At 37.5% G+C, this 22325-nt stretch overlaps 1 protein-coding gene across 2 annotated transcripts in view; it reads left to right on the top strand.

Moving 5' to 3' along the window:
• The first annotated feature begins 220 nt into the window (after nt 1-220).
• The window catches only part of LOC115410676 (synaptic vesicle membrane protein VAT-1 homolog), a 36705-nt gene continuing 14600 nt past the window's right edge, over nt 221-22325 (top strand). The window contains exons 1-3 of one of the 2 annotated variants that reach the window (XM_030122423.1): nt 221-287; nt 415-827; nt 16770-16977. In XM_030122423.1, the coding sequence (XP_029978283.1) occupies nt 432-827; nt 16770-16977 (604 nt within the window). In that variant the 5' untranslated portion in view covers nt 221-287; nt 415-431. The other variant, XM_030122422.1, reaches the window with a different exon arrangement.

Genomic DNA, 22325 nt, shown 5'->3' with positions numbered 1-22325 from the left:
TAGTCCCATGACACACACAGGAGTTAGTACTTGATTGCATAACCATTGTTTTTGATGACTTTTGATGGTCTAATATTTTTTTTCCTCGACTGTATATTGAATTTAGATGATAATCCGTTCCAAAAAACGCAGATCCGTGGAACGCGTCAAGAATTTTATGTTGAAAGTTACAACAGGAACCACCCCTATAAAACACATGTGTGTTACCAGTGGTCACTTGTTGAACAGCACACACAGGAAACCCCGCACAAACAGTCTCAGTTTGGAGAGGACGCGTCTGTCTTCAGGTGGGGAGAACTTTTTTTTTTTTTACATTTGTAACAGCTTCATTAGAAATCCTTGTATTTAACTGGAGTCGTCACACCCAAAGAAGGTTGACAACTACTAATCTGAAGTCTTAAAAACAACAAACAGGAATCACAAGTGTGAACATGTCTGGTGAAGATGCCCCAACTCAGCAGCAGCCTGAGCAGGAGCAGCAGAAGCCGGATCAGGCTCCACCAGGTTCCCCCGAGGAGTCTGGGAGCAGCCCCGGAGCTACAGCCGCAAAGGAGGAGGTGGAGGCGCACAAGACCTTCCCCTGCAGGGCTCTGGTCCTGACGGGGTACGGGGGTTACGACAAAGTCAAGCTGCAGGTGAAAACGCAGAAAAAACCGCAGCTGAAAGCGGGTGAAATCCTGGTGCGCGTCAAGGCGTGCGGGCTGAACTTCGCCGAGCTCCTGGGGAGGCAGGGTCTGTACGATCTGCTGCCCTCCCCACCGGTCATCATGGGAATGGAGGGCTCCGGGGTCATCGAAGCAGTCGGGGATGATATCAAGGATAAAAAAGTGAGTAGGGACCCTGGAAAGCCCCCCCCACCACCACCACACACACACACACACACACACACACACACACACACACACACACACACACACACACACACACACACACACACACACACAAAAAGCGCATAAGTATCAGTTCATTTTTCATTTTACGCTCGGTGAGTTCAGGACTATTTCACTGAAAATGTGCTCCAGTTCTTGTTTGAAAAGAAAATATTTATCTTATTGGTCCTTGGTGGCACATGGGTTCACGTCCCTGGCCGCTTCATATTATTTATACCCATCCCAGATAGCAAAACCATTATGGCTTAAATCTGGCCCAAAACTGGCATGCCATTTTGCAAAGTTCTGGGTGGCCCAAAATAGGCAAGCCAAAATCAAACCAGAAGGAAGCCAAAATTCACCCAAAATTAATTGCGGACTTCCAAAATATAGCCATAATTGTCCCAGAAAAGCCCCAAATCCCCATAATCCAGCCAAAAATAGTCAAAACTGACCCAAAAGGACGCCAAAATTCACCCACAATTAATTGCAGACTTCCAGAATATAGCCATAATTGTCCCAGAAGAGCCCCAAATCCCCATAATCCAGCCAAAAGTAGTCAAAACTGACCCAAAAGGAAGCCAAAATTCACCCAAAATTAATTGCGGACTTCCAAAATATAGCCATAATTGTCCCGGAAAAGCCCCAAATCCCCATAATCCAGCCAAAAAGTAGCCAAAAGTGACCCAAAAGGACGCCAAAATTCACCCAAAATTAATTGCGGACTTCTAAAATATAGCCATAATTGTCCCAGAAAAGCCCCAAATCCCCATAATCCAGCCAAAAAGTAGCCAAAAGTGACCCAAAAGGAAGCCAAAATTCACCCAAAATGAATTGCGGACTTCCAAAATATAGCCATAATTGTCCCAGAAAAGCCCCAAATCCCCATAATCCAGCCAAAAAGTAGCCAAAACTGACCCAAAAGGACGCCAAAATTCACCCAAAATTAATTGCGGACTTCCAAAATATAGCCATAATTGTCCCAGAAAAGCCCCAAATCCCCATAATCCAGCCAAAAAATAGTCAAAACTGACCCAAAAGGAAGCCAAAACTCACTCAAAATTAATTGCAGACTTCCAAAATATAGCCATAATTGTCCCAGAAAAGCACCAGATCCACATAATCCAGCCAAAAAGTAGCCAAAACTGACCCAAAAGGAAGCCAAAATTCACCCACAATTAATTGCAGACTTCCAAAATATAGCCATAATTGTCCCTGAAAAGCCCCAAATCCCCATAATCCAGCCAAAAGTAGTCAAAACTGACCCAAAAGGAAGCCAAAATTCACCCAAAATTAATTGCGGACTTCCAAAATATAGCCATAATTGTCCCAGAAAAGCCCCAAATCCCCATAATCCAGCCAAAAGTAGTCAAAACTGACCCAAAAGGAAGCCAAAATTCACCCAAAATTAATTGCGGACTTCCAAAATATAGCCATAATTGTCCCGGAAAAGCCCCAAATCCCCATAATCCCGCCAAAAAGTAGCCAAAACTGACCCAAAAGGAAGCCAAAATTCACCCAAAATTAATTGCGGACTTCCAAAATATAGCCATAATTGTCCCTGAAAAGCCCCAAATCCCCATAATCCAGCCAAAAAGTAGCCAAAACTGACCCAAAAGGAAGCCAAAATTCACCCAAAATTAATTGCGGACTTCCAAAATATAGCCATAATTGTCCCGGAAAAGCCCCAAATCCCCATAATCCAGCCAAAAAGTAGCCAAAAGTGACCCAAAAGGACGCCAAAATTCACCCAAAATGAATTGTGGACTTCTAAAATATAGCCATAATTGTCCCAGAAAAGCCCCAAATCCCCATAATCCAGCCAAAAAATAGTCAAAACTGACCCAAAAGGAAGCCAAAATTCACTCAAAATTAATTGCAGACTTCCAAAATATAGCCATAATTGTCCCAGAAAAGCCCCAGATCCACATAATCCAGCCAAAAAGTAGCCAAAACTGACCCAAAAGGACGCCAAAATTCACCCAAAATTAATTGCGGACTTCTAAAATATAGCCATAATTGTCCCAGAAAAGCCCCAAATCCCCATAATCCAGCCAAAAGTAGTCAAAACTGACCCAAAAGGAAGCCAAAATTCACCCAAAATTAATTGCGGACTTCCAAAATATAGCCATAATTGTCCCAGAAAAGCCCCAAATCCCCATAATCCAGCCAAAAAGTAGCCAAAAGTGACCCAAAAGGAAGCCAAAATTCACCCAAAATGAATTGCGGACTTCCAAAATATAGCCATAATTGTCCCAGAAAAGCCCCAAATCCCCATAATCCAGCCAAAAAGTAGCCAAAACTGACCCAAAAGGAAGCCAAAATTCACCCAAAATTAATTGCGGACTTCCAAAATATAGCCATAATTGTCCCGGAAAAGCCCCAAATCCACATAATCCAGCCAAAAAGTAGCCAAAACTGACCCAAAAGGAAGCCAAAATTCACCCAAAATTAATTGCGGACTTCCAAAATATAGCCATAATTGTCCCGGAAAAGCCCCAAATCCCCATAATCCAGCCAAAAAGTAGCCAAAAGTGACCCAAAAGGACGCCAAAATTCACCCAAAATTAATTGCGGACTTCCAAAATATAGCCATAATTGTCCCAGAAAAGCCCCAAATCCCCATAATCCAGCCAAAAAATAGTCAAAACTGACCCAAAAGGAAGCCAAAATTCACTCAAAATTAATTGCAGACTTCCAAAATATAGCCATAATTGTCCCAGATAAGCCCCAGATCCACATAATCCAGCCAAAAAGTAGCCAAAACTGACCCAAAAGGAAGCCAAAATTCACCCACAATTAATTGCAGACTTCCAAAATATAGCCATAATTGTCCCAGAAAAGCCCCAAATCCCCATAATCCAGCCAAAAAGTAGCCAAAACTGACCCAAAAGGAAGCCAAAATTCACCCAAAATTAATTGCGGACTTCCAAAATATAGCCATAATTGTCCCAGAAAAGCCCCAAATCCCCATAATCCAGCCAAAAAATAGTCAAAACTGACCCAAAAGGAAGCCAAAATTCACCCACAATTAATTGTGGACTTCCAAAATATAGCCATAATTGTCCCGGAAAAGCCCCAAATCCCCATAATCCAGCCAAAAGTAGTCAAAACTGACCCAAAAGGAAGCCAAAATTCACCCAAAATTAATTGCGGACTTCCAAAATATAGCCATAATTGTCCCAGAAAAGCCCCAAATCCCCATAATCCAGCCAAAAGTAGTCAAAACTGACCCAAAAGGAAGCCAAAATTCACCCAAAATTAATTGCGGACTTCCAAAATATAGCCATAATTGTCCCGGAAAAGCCCCAAATCCCCATAATCCCGCCAAAAAGTAGCCAAAACTGACCCAAAAGGAAGCCAAAATTCACCCAAAATTAATTGCGGACTTCCAAAATATAGCCATAATTGTCCCTGAAAAGCCCCAAATCCCCATAATCCAGCCAAAAAGTAGCCAAAACTGACCCAAAAGGAAGCCAAAATTCACCCAAAATTAATTGCGGACTTCCAAAATATAGCCATAATTGTCCCAGAAAAGCCCCAAATCCCCATAATCCAGCCAAAAAGTAGCCAAAAGTGACCCAAAAGGACGCCAAAATTCACCCAAAATGAATTGCGGACTTCTAAAATATAGTCATAATTGTCCCAGAAAAGCCCCAAATCCCCATAATCCAGCCAAAAAATAGTCAAAACTGACCCAAAAGGAAGCCAAAATTCACTCAAAATTAATTGCAGACTTCCAAAATATAGCCATAATTGTCCCAGAAAAGCCCCAGATCCACATAATCCAGCCAAAAAGTAGCCAAAACTGACCCAAAAGGAAGCCAAAATTCACCCAAAATTAATTGCGAACTTCCAAAATATAGCCATAATTGTCCCGGAAAAGCCCCAAATCCCCATAATCCAGCCAAAAAGTAGCCAAAACTGACCCAAAAGGAAGCCAAAATTCACCCACAATTAATTGCGGACTTCCAAAATATAGCCATAATTGTCCCAGAAAAGCCCCAAATCCCCATAATCCAGCCAAAAAGTAGCCAAAACTGACCCAAAAGGAAGCCAAAATTCACCCAAAATTAATTGCGAACTTCCAAAATATAGCCATAATTGTCCCGGAAAAGCCCCAAATCCACATAATCCAGCCAAAACGTAGCCCAAACTGACCCAAAGAGAGGCCAAAAGGAGGCCAAAATTCACCCAAAATTTGTGTTGATCATATTTTTAAAATGAAGTGGGGTTTTCTTCTGGGTAGAAATTCCTGCTCTTTGTGCAGTGTTTTGCCTTTAGAGAAATATGCCAAAACACAACCAAAACACATCCATATATGGAATAAGATGTTGCCACTCTTTAGTCAAACATGCCATACCATCCCTATACTTGATCCTGCTCTTTGCCCAGTCTTTTGCTTAACCACACATATGCCATAACTCAGCCATATACTGCTGGTGCCTCCATATCTATTATGGATAACCTTAATCATACCACAGTTAAGCCAAAAGGTTTTCATGATGCGAAAAGAAATCCAAATGTATGCCATAATACTGCCAAAATATTTGCTATCTGGGGTGTTTTCCCCTCTTCTTGTTGGAATTGAGATAAAAAATAGAGATAAAAAGACAATTTTATGGTTTCTATTGGTGGAAAAACTGCAGTCGTTATAAATTTGTTTAATGTTAAATCTATTTTTGACAGTTTGAGCTTTGGATGCCACTTAAAAACAGTGTGTTTAATGATATTTTTTTTAAGTACAAAGACAATTTGCTTGAACTTTTCCAACAGTTTCAGCAGTTTCATCCGACTGACAGACTCATGGGACAGCTTTGACAGAAAATAACCTCAGGGTTCACGTCCCTGGCCGCATTATATTATTTAAACCCATGTTTTCCCCTCTTCTTGTTGGAATTTAGATAAAAATAGAGATAAAAAGACAATTTTATGGTTTCTATTGGTGGAAAAACTGCAGTTATCATAAATTTGTTTAATGATAAAGCTGTTTTTGACAGTTTGTGCTTTGGATGCTACTTAAAAACAGTGTGTTTTAATGATTTTTTTTTTTTTAGTACAAAGACAATTTGCATTAGCTTTTCCAGCAGTTTCAGCAGTTTCATTCAACTGACAGACTCATGGGACAGCTTTGACAGAAAATAACCTCATTATCAATATCTGAATGTTTGGTCCCATCCATCAGATTGCGCTGGCCCAAGTATTCTTTGTATTTTGCATTATTTGCTGTATTTTATCAGTGCAGCTCCTCCCTGTCCCTTTGTGTCAGTTTGGAATGTCTCCCCTCCTCCTCCTCCTCCTCCTCCTTCTCTTACTATGCTCTTATCCCACCCTCCTCTCATTCCTCATTCAATCCCTCACTCCCTTTTTCGGAGTTAAGGAATCATAAAGGTGGTGTGGTACATTCCAACACCTCTTTTTAGGATGGAAGCCGCTCATCACAAGACGCCATAAAAACTAGATGCATCAAAATATGTGAAAAAAGTGGATCCAAAAAGGGTTAAAGGCCCAAGATGTGAAATCCATGTCATATGGGTGAATTTGAGGTGAGAAATGAAGGAAATATGTGTGTTTACGTTAAGATTAGAGATGGCTGTATGGTGTTATTACAGCCATGGGATCACAGAGACAATACAGACCACCAGACACATTGCAGGAGTGTTTGTGGATAGAGCGGCTGATCCTGTTTTAATTTGGCTCGATGGAGCTGGACCGGGACGAAAGGGTGTGGTTGTTTCATAAGACGTTTGGGAAGCAGACAGAGCAGATGTTTTGTGTAAGATCCAGTTACACTATGTATTTCCAGATCTAGCTTTACCTTGTCATAGACGTTTTCATGACCATGCCAATGATTTGCCTGATGATTTGGAAAATGCAATCATGTTTTGTGTGAAAATGTTCCCAAAAAATGTCTTCAGAAGAAATATTATTTACCTCATCTGCAAATAAACTCTATGATAAGTTGAAATGAGTAGAGAAATACACATTATCTTTTTTTTTTTTTTTACTTTTTATTTATGAAAGTTTTTTTTTTTTAACAGATACAAAAAACAGAACAAACACGTCATGAGGTCAAGGGCTTACAAAGATTGCATTTTTTTAAACAAATATCAATTTTTATACATAATCGTTTTACAAGTCTGTCTCACAGGTTACGTAAACGCGCCATTTTTCCCAACGTTCTTCACCCAATTCTTTCTGCAGTCGTATTGTGTAGGTCATCAGTTCTAGTAAATGGAGATGTTTTACAATATTGTTAAAGACAGTCATCGGTGGATATTCGCTCTTAAGCCAGTATTTTGTAACGGTCTTTTTACTCGCTGCCAGCAAGACCTTGAGGAGGTAGAAAAATATAAATTATCTTAATAGTCTAAAGTGCTTTTCTCTAATATTTATATTCGCTTGAGAGTTAGTGTGGTTAAAAATGTTTCTACTTGGTTGAAATAAATCTGCTTGTAAAATAAACATTATGAACTGACACGATCTACAGCAGGTATACAGTACTGAGCAAAAGTCTGAGGCCCACATTAGATTTACTGGTTTAGTAAAGTTAGAATGAACACACATGTGCATTCCTCAGTCTCTGTATTAAGATATAATTTGGATATATGTGAAGTATATACAATAGTAAAAACAAAGGTTTGTAATATTTAGTGTGAGCTCCCTTTGCACTTAACATGTCTTTAACCCTTTTTATTCAGACAATATGAGATTTATCGCATTAATATTTTTGTTTCATTCAACACATGTCAGATGTTTCTGTTTGTGTCGTCTCACCGTGGGGTCAGGGGTCATACTAAATAGCCATTTTAACCTTTAGAACCCATTAAGTTCTGTTTTTTTGTGTTTCCTCTAAGGCTGTACACATGTTCCCTGTATTTTCATGTTCTATCTGAAGAAAAGAGAATGTGAAACAGATATGTATCCTCATTTCAACCCTGCTTAACCCTTAAAGACCCAAAGAGCCACCGGCAACCAAAATAATTTACTGATCTAAACTGTTTAATATGTGTTGATTCACTAATCCTATCAATACACGTAAGGAATTGGTGTAAAATAAAGTTATTCTACTTTTCATGGCCATCAGATATGACCCATTTGGATGTTCAGAGGCTCCGTAGTTACCGTGGAAACACTATCATTCTCTACAACATAAAGGCAATTAACAAAATGAACAAAACTGAACAACAGAATTTACAAAATAACAAAATAACATGGAGAAAATAAAGAACAAAATGAATAAAACCAATTGAGACATTGATTCACCAGTAAAACTCATGGAGTTTGAACACTGACAGTGGATAGACACACTTGGTTTATATTAAATAATCAATTAAATGAACACAAATCATTAAAAAAAATACAAAATGATAAATTACTGGAAAAACTAAGCAAAAAATATACTAAAATGAAGCAAATAAGAATAAAATGAGAAACAAAATTCACAAAATTGGCCAAAGGGATCAAATTACATGAACAAAATGAGCCACAAACTGAACAAAATTCAAGAAAAAAATAACAAAATAGGCAGCAGAATGAACAAAAACAAATAAAATAGCAGGTAAAGTGCATTAAAATAAGATTGGGGACACTTGGTGTATCTTCAGTTGTTTATATCTTTGGTGGAAAAGTCACTTTTTCTTCAGTTTTCTCTGTTTTTGATAAAATTGCCCTTAACTTTAAACTGAGTTTTAACGCATATCCACAGGATGAGTAAATTAAATATAAGAAAATACATGATTTTCAATGAAAAAACACAAAATACAGAGGGTAATATTGAGATAAATGGTGATAAATCACTTAATAGAGGTTAAATAGAGAGAAAAAAAAATAATTTGGGAACTGACACAAAAGTAGCACTGGGTCTTTATGGGTTAAGGTGGATTAAGACCTTTGGACAGTGCTGGGTATTGTCATGTATTGCTATAAACAACCTTAAAACTATGTCGCCCGGTGCTTGTTGCTGTAAGTTGTAAAGTAAGTGCTTGATATAAACAGGCTTTTTGTACACACACTTTAACATCCAATGACTGCTGTTACCTCAGCTCACATCCGCTATCCAGGAACTGACCTCAGCCTTTTTAAAGATGACTATCATGCATTTTTCTACTCCATCTAAAAGAGGTTTTGAAGTGTTTTATAAGACAAACAGTCTTATTTTGGTGGTTGTTTAAGAACGTAACCTGCCATACCTGACTCCTCACTACAAAGCGCATATAAAATGTGTTTGTGAGGTTTGTGTCTGTTGTTATGTTTGGTGCATAAATATTTGTGTGTGTGTGTCATCTGTCTATTGTCATGGACTAGTGTGTAGCAGGAAGTGTGTGTGTGGCTTGGAGCTCTTGAAGCTGTTTTAACAGGAAGCAGTGTAGCGTTCACAATCAGATCAGGCTTCTTTCCTGTGCCCTTCACATTTTGGCAAGTTTTGTAACACTGCTGAGACATTTACAGCAAAATATCATTGTGGAAAAAGGGGGGTACATGAAGCACGAATATCATTTTCCATAAGTTTCCCTTTTCAATCCCCAGAAACTATGTGATCAGGTTTTATGTGATCATGTGTACTGTCCACTTATTAGTGTGTGCTGTTTGTGAGGCTCAGGACAAAGTTTCATGATTATTGTCTTTTTATTATGCCCATACTGTGACTGTAAGAATAGATTAATGTATTAACCCCTAAAGACCCAAACATCCACTGGAGACCAAAATCATCTACTGATGTAAAATGTTTTATGTCTACTTATCCACTAGTCCAGTTTTTTTTAAACCTTGGGGTCGCATGGGGTTGCCTGGAATTCAAATGGGGTCACCTGAAATATCTAGTAATTGATTAAAAAAAAAAAAAATTACTAATAAAGCATATTTTTTAATGATTACATATATATATATATATATATATATATATATATACACACACACACATACAGGGTGACACAAAAAAACGGGAACTTTTTAACAATACAATTAAACCAAGAGTGATGGAAGATAAATATTTTATTCATAGTAGTTGAAACCTTAAACCATGCCATTTAAGAAACAATGATGGAATTTTCATTTTTTAAAAATTACTTCCTGTAGATGGCGTTGTCCTGTACGAATGCATTCTTGAAATCTGCTGTTGAGATTCCTCATTGACCGCTGCAACATCTCAGCTGGGATACTGTGAATTTCATCCTGAATTCTCTGTTTTAACTCATCCAGAGTTCTTGGTTGAGTCGTGTACACTTTACTCTTGAGATAGCCCCACAAGAAAAAAATCACAAGCGGACAAATCTGGCGATCTAGGGGGCCAGTGAACGTTACCGAATCTTGAGATCACACGGTTACCGAACAATTCTCGCACAGCCGCCAATGGTTACTAAAATGGGGGTGTGTTTACTTGCTCAAGGTCACTGTCTCACAGTGCTGCCACTTGCTCATGTCTGCCAATACGCTCTTCAAAAATTCCCGTTTTTTTGGGTCACCCTGTGTGTGTTTGTGTGTGTGTTTATGTATATATATATATAATTTTTTTTTTTTTTTTAAATTATAATAATTAGGGCGACACGGTGGTGCAGTGGTTAGCACTCGTGCCTCACAGCAAGAAGGTCCTGGGTTCGATTCCGACACCAGTTGACGGGGGGTGGGACCTTTCTGTGTGGAGTTTGCATGTTCTCCCCGTGTCTGCGTGGGTTCTCTCCGGGTACTCCGGCTTCCTCCCGCCATCCAAAGACATGCACTAATAGGTTAATTGGTTAATCTAAATTGCCCATAGGTGTGAATGTGAGAGTGATTGTTTGTCTCTATATGTTCAGCCCTGCGATGAACTGGCGACTTGTCCAGGGTGTACCCCGCCTTCGCCCCTATGTTGCTGGGATAGGCTCCAAGCGACCCCCGTGACCCTAGTGAGGATAAAGCGGGTTCAGAAAATGAATGAATGAATGAATATTATAATAATTAAAACACCACAAAGTGAAGCCAAAATATCCCAGTTATAGGAGCTGCCATGTTGCTTCTGTGATGAGAGACTTAGGGCTATTTTTGTGAATTTTCTCTACTTTTAACTTTCCTAAGTGATTTATCACCATTTACTGTAACATTATCTTCTGATTTTTTTTTTTTTTTGTGAAAATAAGTAGTTTTCCTACAATTAATTAGCTAATTGTGTAAAGGTCTGTGCAAAAGTCCAAGGCCAACAGTAGGTTTGTTGGTGTAATAAAGTTATGCTGACCACATATGCATCTCCATATTTAGTAAATAAGTAAAGTTTATTTGTATAGCAGCAGATATCAGTCACAAAGTGCTACACAGTAGCAGGGTGAAAGTACACGATAACACACAAGACATAACTGTAAATATAAAACACAATAAAAGTCATAAAAACCATACGATACAAGATACAATCTGGAACTACAGCAGTAAAAATAAAGGGGAAAAAACATACACTATAAACCCTTCTTTAACCCTTTTATTCAGACAATATGCCTCACAGCAAGAAGGTCCTGGGTTTGATTCCCACACCAGTCAACGGGGGGTGGGACCTTTCTGTGTGGAGTTTGCATGTTCTCCCCGTGTCTGCGTGGGTTCTCTCTGGGTACTCTGGCTCCTCCCACCATCCAAACACATGCACTGATATGTTAATTGGTTAATCTAAATTGCCCATAGGTGTGAATGTGAGAGTGATTGTTTGTCTCTATATGTCAGCCCTGCGATGAACTGGCAAAATGTCCAGGGTGTACCCCGCCTTCACCCATAAGTAGCTGGGATAGGCTCCAAGCGACCCGTGACCCTAGTGAGGATAGAGCGGGTTCAGAGAATGAATGAATGAATGAATGAATGAATGAATATGACATTTATTGCATTAATTTTCTGATGTTTTATTCCATGTTTCATTCAATATGTCAGATGTTTCTGTTTGTGCTGCTTCTTGTCATGGGATCAGGGGTCACACTAAATAATGACTTTAACCTTTAGAATCCATTTAGTTCAGTTTTTTGTGTCTTTTGAGGCTGTGCTCAAATTATCGATATTTTCTTGGTTTATGAAGAAAAGAGAATGAGAAATAAATATGCATGTTCATTCCAGCCCTGCAAAAACAACAAACCTTTTGCACAGTACTGTATATGCTCGTGAAACCTCAGATGAAATTTAAAGGTCATCATATCAGAACTGACAAAATACAGCAAAAATAGATCATTCAATGTACACAAAGACCACTGGCATTTGTCAAACAACTGCATGGGTTTTACTGGTGTATCATTGCTGTAGAACATGACAGTGTTTCCATATTCAATACAGATCCAAATTAGACAGATGTGACGCCGCTGAAAAGCTAAGAAACTGAATTTTACCTGAATTATTTTAATGTATTGATAGGATTAGTGGTTCAAAAGTTAAGGGTAACTGATAAAAAGGCTTATGCTGTCGGGGGGCTGGGCAACAAGGGTATATCCCCGAAATCCCCCCAATCCTCTGCTATATAATAAAGCAAATAAACAACATAATGTAAAAAATATACCAACTTCATTTTGGATTGTTGATATGAACCAAATTTGTTCTTGAATGGCCTACTACTGGGGTGTCCAAATCTGGTCCTGGAGGGCTGGTGTCCTGCATGTTTCAGATATTTTCCTCTTCCATCACACCTGGAAGCCATTACATTATCAGACTTCTGCAGAGCATGATGATGAGCTGATCAGTAATTGAACCAGGTGTGCTGGAAGAAGGAAATATCTAAAACATGCAGGATACCGGCCCTCAAGGACCAGATTTGGACACCCCTGGCCTACTATATCTATTAATAACGTCCAAAAAAACTGATTTTTCAACAGAAGTGCCCCCATTTGGACAAGTGATAATATTCATGGAACACCCAAAATCAATAGGGTTCTTCCCCTAGGGGTCACCTATGGTGGTGCTAAAGGGAGATGTTATCACGTTCACATAAAGGATATCCAGCCTGAATAATGTCAGAAAATTATTTGCTGAATAATGTCAGAAAAGATATTAGATATTTGTTGGACGATCAATATGAACCAAGTTCGAGCTTGATTGGCCTTATATTTCATTAATAATGTCCAAAAAAAGGATTTTTCAACAGAAGCTCCCCCAACCATTTGGAAAAAACACACCTGGTGTCAAAATATGACATCATGTAAACTCAAGGTAGTTGCAAAAAGAGAGAATTGTTAGACAATTGATATGAACTCAATTTGAGCTACAGCTATATTTTTTATTTGGTAGTGGTTTATTGTTCTTATTTATCTATTCTATTTATTTGTTTAATTATTTATATTGTTGTTTTTAATTGTATGGCTTTTTAATCTATTCTTGTATTTTATTCTTTTTATTTGGGTTTTATTTATTCTTCTGTATAGCACTTTTTTTTGTTTTTGTACAGTTTCTATGTCTTTAAATCTATTCTGTATTTTACACTTCTATTTTGGTTTAATTACACTGGGTTACAAAAAAGTGTTTTTTGCAAGTTGTCTAGGTTTTTTCAACTGAATTAGGACCATTTTGCACCGCTAAATCCAAAAATGACATCCGGTTTTCTCAATCAGGTCAGGTTTTTTTGCTAATATGATTTTGAAAAATTTGATCTTCTCACAAAATTGATTACATTTTTGTGACTTTATCAGTTGATTTTTTTATATAGTTCTCACCCAAAATAGGTTTTAAGAGAACAAAAATCATTTGATCACTTGATTCCTGTTAGGTACAAGGGTGTATTCACCGCAGATGTAGCAGAATACGTCAGGCTTATTTTTGCAAGATCTTCTATTTGAAGCCATTTCATTCACCTGTAATATTAAAAAAACCATTAATCATAAATTGGCAAAAGTAAAATCTTCAGAACTTGTTTATTGCAAGAAATATGAAAGAATTTTGTATCATATGATGTGAAAATGCCCATAAATGTAAGCAAAAATGTTAAGCCAATATGTAGCATAGTTCAGAAAGTTGACCTGATTGAGCAAAATTAATGTGATTTTTGGATTCAGCACACCAAAATGATCCTAAATCAGCTCAAAAAACTTAAACAATAAATTTGTTGTTGACCAGTGTTATTTTTCTGTACAGCACTTTGGTCCACTGCAGTTGTTTTAAAGTGCTTTACAAATAAAGTTGGATTGGATACATCGACCTGATAGTGGCAGAATAATGGCCAGAGAACCAATTTTTTCCCACAAAACTCCGTCTAGTGAATGAAAATGACACCATATGAACTTGGATAGTTGCAAGAAAATGGACATTTGTAAGAGGGTCAATATGAACCAAATTTGATCTCAACCGGCCTATTATTGCTTGATTCATGTCCAAAAAACTGATTTTCAACTAAAGCACCCCCCTGTTTGGATGACTTTTAATACTCATAGAGAAGCTGAAATCAATAGGGTTCTTCCACTAGGGGTCCGCTATGTTGGTTATCAAGGTAGAAGAAATCCAACCAAATCTGTCCTAGTTATTGCGTTCACATGAAGCGGATCGTTCAGGGTAAAACTGGAGTTTTGGGGATATAAATAATTCCAGTTGTCAGTCACATATATATCCCCTTTACCTCTCTGAAAACACTTAAATGCAGATTGCGCTTGAGTCACTTGAATTACAACATGCTGAAAGGTAATTATCGTCCAAATGATTTTCTGTGCTGTGCAGTGCGGCTGGTGTCTCGAAAAAAAAAAAAAAAAAAAAAACTCTTTAAAACGAAATGGAGCATAATCAGGCAGAAAACTGTCTCACATTTTTCATTTTATACTTGAGAAATACTCTGAATAACTGATACTGGAACCTGGCCATAAGCCTGAAGTCAATTGTAGACCTGCTTAAAATCTGAGGTCAGTTCCATTCCAAATGTATTAAGGAAGGAGTCTAGTGTAAAGTGACTCCAGATATACTTTGTAAGGATGAATCGAGCAGAGCAGCAGTGTAATAGCTGGCTCTGATATCATTCAACTGCAGAAATACTTGGAATAATATAATCCCTGCTCGACCTCAGTTTGTCATTTGATGCTGGATACACAATGGAGAAAAGAAAATGTTAAATACTTAAGACGAAAGAAAGGTGCACAGGAGATATTCAGTTATTCCTCTACACTAGTGGTTCTCCAACTTTTTACTGTGGAGTACCTCCTGAAATGTACTTTTTTATCCAAGTACCCCCAACTCTCGGTTTAGCATTTTTGATTGAAAAAAATTAGGCAAAATTTGTTCCTGTGCCTGTATTTTCAAAACTTTGTAACCAAACAACATATATTTAACTGTAATATATGAAAAATAAAAACATTTTTAAAGCAAATTTTGTGTGGAAAATATAAACTGGAAAGTGCCCTCTTTCGTTGATAAGAAAAATAAATAAATTGCTCATTAATTAATAAATGAACCTTTCATCAACAAAAAATACTCAAATAAACTCATTTTGAATAATATAAAATAGAAATGTTCTTAAAATGTTACCAAAGCTTAAACAAGATAATTGACAGTAAAATTATTATATGAATGTATTTATTGTGTCTTATATTTCAGCATTAATTCTCATTATTTATTTTATATTCAGTACATGATGACTTATTTAATGTATTTTTCAAAAAAATTTTTCAAGTACCCTTTGAGTTTCTTCAAAGGACCCCTGGGGGTACTCGTACGCCACTTTATGAACCCCTGCTCTACGCTAATTTAACCCATAAAGACCCAAGCGTCCACTGATGACCAAAATATGTACCGATGTAAAATGTGTAACAACTTTAGAGGCACTAATCCTATCAATATGTGTAAATAATTGATGTAAAATACAGTTTGTCATCTTTTCATGGTCATCAGATATGACCCATTTGGACGTTCAGAGGCTCCGTAGTGAACGTGGAAACACAGTCATCTTCTACAACATTGATTCACCAGTAAAACCAATGGAGTTGGATCAATGACAGTGGATAGAGACACTTGGTTTTATGTTCAGTTATTTTTATTTTGCAGAAACAGTCACATTTTCTTAATTTTTCTTGTTTTATTATATAATAACCCTTAACTTTAACCTTAGCTTTTGTGAACATCTGCATCACAAGTGTCAAACTTCCGGCCTGGGGGCCAAATCTGGCCCGCCAAAGGGTTCAATCCATCCCCTGGGATGAATTTGTGAAATGCAAAAATTACTGAAGACATTAATAATCAAGGATGTTAAAATCATTTTAGGTCATTTCAATCTAAAGTGGATCAGACCAGTAAAATATTATCATAATAACCTATAAATAATGAAAACTGTAAATTTGTCTGCTTTAGTGTAAAAAAAAAAAAAAAGTTAAATTACACAAAAATGTTTACATTTACAGACTAGCTTTTTACAAAAATGTGAATATCTGAAATGTCTTAAGTATGTGGAATTTCAATAATATTCTCCCTGTTATTTAAAGTTTTGTATATTTGTAGATCCACTGTGATCTCTAAGTTGTGATTTACATGTATAAATGATAAACTAAGGTGTAATATTGTTAACATTGCACTTATTTTACTAAAGAATTTTCAGGTTGTTCATATTTATTCAGGTTATGTTCAAGTACAATTCGTAGATGTAAACATTTTCATTACGGAATTTACTTTTTTCACTCAAAAGTTCTTATCCTATTATTTATATTATTTTACTGGTCTGGCCCACTTAATATCATATTAAGCCTTATGTGGCCCCTGAACTAAAATGAGTTTGACACCCCTGATCTACATGATCAGTGAATTAAATATGGAAAATATCAGATTTTCACTTGAAAAAAATGCAAAACACAGAGGTTAATATTACAATAAATGGTGATACATCATTTCAGAAAGATGAAATACACAAAAAAATTCATTTGGGAACTGCCACAAAAGTAGCACTGGGTCTTTATGGGATAACCTGGCTTCTCATTTCTTTTTCTGCATTATTTTCCTCAGGTTGGAGATCGTGTCATCGTGCTGAACCGCAGTGGGATGTGGCAGGAGGTGGTGGTGGTCCGTACTGAGCGTGCTTTCATCATGCCAGACCAAATGAGCTTCGAAGAGGGTGCTGCTCTCCCCATTAACTACCTGACTGCGTACATGATGCTGTTTGAGATGGCTAACGTGAGGCCAGGCAAGAGTGTCCTCATCCACATGGCAGCAGGTATGAGAACATACTGATACACGAGGAATGAACCAGCCTGTTTCCCAGGTAACCTGTGAGAAGTCAGGCAGCCCTTTCCTCCAGGGTCACTAATCGGATCTCTGAATGCAAACCCCTTCCTTTGTAGAAAATTAACGGCCTGGACACTATGGGTCATAGGTGATGATACCGGGTGTGTTTGTTAATCACAGACATGAAATGGCCAATAAGATCATCCACAGCTATGGTTACTAAGGCAACACCTGATAATTCAGACGGGGGCTCCAGTACCGTGACGCACATACATATGGCTCAAAAATGTAATATAATACTTCAAAAATAATACTAAAGCAGCTGTCATCAATATCCTACTAACTCAAGTGGAGAAATCATATCAAGGTGCTCAAAAATTTCTCTTCTCTTCAGATTTCATTCACATGAGTGGCACCCACTCACACATTCAACCCTGCAATGCATCAGATGAGATGTTTCTGTTGGAATCCAGAAAAAAATTACCTCTTATATTCTTGTTTTTACTAAACCCACAGAAAATGTATATCGGTGCATTTGGTAGGGTCTCTGCCACAGAGATGAATTGTTTTAAAGTGTTTAATTGATTGTTGTTGTTTTTATATAACACACAAAAAAGAACAGACAGTTAAAATAAAACAGCATAGACTGAACGAAACAGCATTACAGTATATCATTTTCACCTTTAACCTGTTCCTTCCCATATAATGTGTTAATTTTTGTCCATTTATCATACCAAGTTCCAAAGCTTATAAATGAAAAAAGTTGTATAAATGAAAAATGAAAAAGTTTTTTACCTCGGCCAGGTGGTGTTGTGATCGCTTTACTTTGCTTTGCTTTGCGTGTTTGTTTGTTTGTTTGTTTGTTTTTTGCAAGATAGCTCAAAAAGTTATGGACGGATTTTCTGGAAATTTTCAGGAAATGTTGATACTGGTACAAGGAAGAAATGATGAAATTTTGATGGTGATGGGGGGGGGCACTGATCTGCCTTGGCGGAGGTCTGCGTTCTCCGAGTGCTTTTCTTGTTCCTTCATTTTTTTTACCCATTTTTGAACGGGAATATAATTAATAATGGAATGGACCAGTAATTCAACCTCATGACGCCAAACAGGAAGTCTAATTGGCTTCAATCACTATCAAGTGATTTTTTACTAATTATAAACTGAAAAATAAACTTATCAACTCAATTGCAGAGAATCTCAGCTGTATAACAAGGCATAAGAATTGCATGTGTTTAATATAAAATGGCAACATAAAACCATAAAATATAATTCAGTTATTATGAATTATATTTTATGTGTTAATTTTTGTCCATTTATCATACCAAGTTCCAACGCTGATAAATGAAGAACCACAAGGGTAAAATTCATCAATGACCCCTCATTTGAAAGGTAATAACCTCTAGTTCCACAAAATATTTTAGTATGTGGATAAAATACTACTTAAAATACATCCGGTTAAATTTAGCAGAAAAAGTTTTTTCCTTCATATTTTTTATCCATTTTTGAACAGGAATATAATTAATCATGGAATGGACCAGTAATTCAACCTCATGACACCAAACAGGAAGTCTAATTAACTTCAATCACTATCAAGTGATTTTTTTACTAATTATAAACTGAAAAATAAACTTATCAACTCAAAGAATCTCAGCTGTATAACAAGGCATAAAAATCGCATGTGTTTAATATAAAATGGCGACATAAAACCATAAAATATAGTTCAATTATTATGAGTTTAAGTCACACAGTCTCTGTCTTCGAGTTAACCCATTCCCTATATCATCCTGAGACCCAGCAATGCATTTTTGTCCTCTGTAGTGGACAAGAGTTTGACAGCTGTACTTTAAAAAAACATAAAATAAAGTAAAGTGTACCATTAGAAGATCTCCCTCTACAAAGGCCAGTATAGCCTACTCCTCCCTCTTAGCACGGCCACTCATTCTTTTAAAATGGAAGAATGACAAACCCCCCTCCTTTGGCAGATGGATATGTGATGTCATGTTTTTCCTTAAAATTGAAAAGATTAGATACATATTGAATGGGTCAATGGGGAAGTTTAGTGTGGTTTAGCATCTTTTTATTTCTTGTGTAGAACAGCTGACAATGCACCTTGACTCTGGATAATGTGAGCTGTGTACAAAGTGACTGGGTAATTACATAGTGGAACCCTTTCATTTTTACTTTAGCTTAAATTTTATATATAAATATATATATATATAAATATATATATACACACACACACACACACACACACACACACACACACACAGGGTGGGGAAGCAAAATTTACAATGAACATTTACTTGTTTTTTCTCAGCAGGCACTACGTCAATTGTTTTGAAACCAAACATATATTGATGTCATAATCATACCTAACACTATTATCCATACCTTTTCAGAAACTTGTGCCCATATGAGTAATCAGGAAAGCAAACGTCAAAGAGTGTGTGATTTGCTGAATGCATTCGTCACACCAAAGGAGATTTCAAAAATAGTTGGAGTGTCCATAAAGACTGTTTATAATGGAAAGAAGAGAATGACTATGAGCAAAACTATTACGAGAAAGTCTGGAAGATACTATTAAAGAAGAATGGGAGAAGTTGTCACCCGAATATTTGAGGAACACTTGCGCAAGTTTCAGGAAGTGTGTGAAGGCAGTTATTGAGAAAGGAGGAGGACACATAGAATAAAAACATTTTCTATTATGTCAATTTTCTTGTGGCAAATAAATTCTCATGACTTTCAGTAAATTAATTGGTCATACACTGTCTTTCAATCCCTGCCTTAAAATATTGTAAATTTAGCTTCCCCACCCTGTGTGTGTGTATATATGTGTGTGTGTGTATATATATATATATATATATATATATATATATATATATATATATATATATATATATATGTGTGTGTGTGTGTGTATGTATATGTATGTTTTTTTTTGGTTTTTTTTTTTTTTTTTTTTGTAGTGTCTTTTACCTCAGGTACATGTCTCCATATTTGTCTTACTTTTTGTATTATTGAAAGACTTAAAAAAATAAATAAAAATTACAAATACACTGAAAAGGTCATTATATTTAAAAAAAAAAAAAAAAAATTTGAAAATAACAGTGTCTCTGAAAAAAATGTTGCATCATGTTATTTCCAACTAAGACAATTATTTAATGTAAATTGGCGAAAATGTTTACTTACTTGGTCTCAGAAGGATATTTAAGTCTAACTTGGATTTTCCAATCATGAAGGATCACCCTGGGAGCTGATATAAAACCTGTTAGGGCTAAGGAAAATACATATAAGGAAATCCTGGGCAGACATAATATAGCTCAACAGGGACACAACTGAACTGATTCAGGTACATGTAACCAGTCTTCAAATGTTTTGATTATTTTTCTCCAAAAAAGCAGATATTACATGGATAAAAGAACCTTCATGGCTTTTAAAATTCCCACACAAATTAAGTAGAAAACCCACCTTATAAAGACAGACAGGTGTAAAATAGTAGCAATAGAGTATCTTATAATGTACAAATTTGGCTCAAGCTTCCACGGAGATGACATTTTGACAGTTTGCGGTGCCCTGCTTTGATATTTAAGACTGACTGAGGCCCTGCTCAGGTCCTGTTCTAACCTGACACATCCTGTGAGACAGTCAAGGTGTGAATACACTCAGGATGCAATGAGATCAAATCAGTCAGACTGCATTAAGAGGTATTTACACATTCTTTTAGTTCTCTGAACACAAATGCATTCTGGATGGATTGAAGAACTGCCTACTCTGGCTGTCATCTCTGTAAATCAGTGTTTTTCAACCTTTGGGTCAGGACCCCACGTGGGGTTGCCTGGAATTCAAATGGGGTCGCCTGAAATTTATAGTAATTGATTAAAAAAAATTACTAATAAAAAATATGTTGTAATGATTCAAAATATGTCATTATAATTAAAACACCACACACTTTTCCTTTTAAAAATTTTAAAAAGGTGCATTATAAACATTATATTGCCAAAAGTATTTGCTCACCTGCCTTGACTCGCATATGAATTTCAGTGCCATCCCATTCCTAGTCTATGGGGTTCAGTATGACGTGGGTCCACCCTTTGCAGCTATAACAGGTTCAACTCTTCTGGGAAGGCTGTCCACAAGGTTTAGGAGTGTGTTCATGGGAATTTTTGACCATTCTTCCAGAAGCGCATTTGTGAGGTCACACACTGATGTTGGACAGAAGGCCTGGCTCTCAGTCTCCGCTCTAGTTCATCCCAAAGGTGTTCTATGGGGTTGAGGACAGGACTCTGTGCAGGCCAGTCCAGTTCATCCACACCAGACTCTGTCATCCATGTCTTTATGGACCTTGCTTTGTGCACTGGTGCACAGTCATGTTGGAAGAGGAAGGGGCCAGCTCCAAACTGTTCCCACAAAGTTGGGAGCATGGAATTTTCCAAAATGTCTTGGTCTGCTGAAGCATTCCCAGTTCCTTTCACTGGAACTAAGGGGCCAAGCCCAGCTCCTGAAAAACAACCCCACACCATAATCCCCCCTCCACCAAACTTTACACTTGGCACAATGCGGTCCGACAAGTATCGTTCTCCTGGCGACCGCCAAACCCAGACCCGTCCATCAGATTGCCAGATGGAGAAGCGTGATTCGTCACTCCAGAGAACGCGCCTCCACTGCTCTAGAGTCCAGTGGCGGCGTGCTTTACACCACTGCATCCGGCGCTTTGCATTGCACTTGGTGATGTATGGCTTGGATGCAGCTGCTCGGCCATGGAAACCCATTCCATGAAGCTCTCTGCGCACTGTTCTGGAGCTAATCTGAAGGCCACATGAAGTTTGGAGGTCTGTAGCCATTGACTCTGCAGAAAGTTGGCGACCTCTTCGCACTATGCGCCTCAGCATCCGCTGACCCCGCTCCGTCAGTTTACGTGGCCTACCACTTCGTGGCTGAGTTGCTGTCATTCCCAAACACTTCCACTTTCTTATAATACAGCTGACAGTTGACTGTGGAATATTTAGGAACCAGGAAATTTCACGACTGGATTTGTTGCACAGGTGGCATCCTATCACAGTTCCACGCTGGAATTCACTGAGCTCCTGAGAGCGACCCATTCTTTCACAAATGTTTGTAAAAGCAGTCTGCATGCCTAGGTGCTTGATTTTATACACCTGTGGCCATGGAAGTGATTGGAACACCTGATTCTGATTATTTGGATGGGTGAGCCAATACTTTTGGCAATATAGCGTACATTATATAGCATAAATGTCATCTACAATTAATGTTTATTTCCAACATACAATAACAAACTATTACATGATCAAAAACAAATAAATTTTAGCAAAAAAATGT

The sequence above is a fragment of the Sphaeramia orbicularis genome, chromosome 19 (genome assembly GCF_902148855.1).
Source record: "Sphaeramia orbicularis chromosome 19, fSphaOr1.1, whole genome shotgun sequence".
In the NCBI taxonomy this organism is placed as follows: domain Eukaryota; kingdom Metazoa; phylum Chordata; class Actinopteri; order Kurtiformes; family Apogonidae; genus Sphaeramia; species Sphaeramia orbicularis.
The sequence above is the reverse complement of the archived record's forward strand: the minus strand, read 5'-3'. Positions and strand labels throughout refer to the sequence as shown.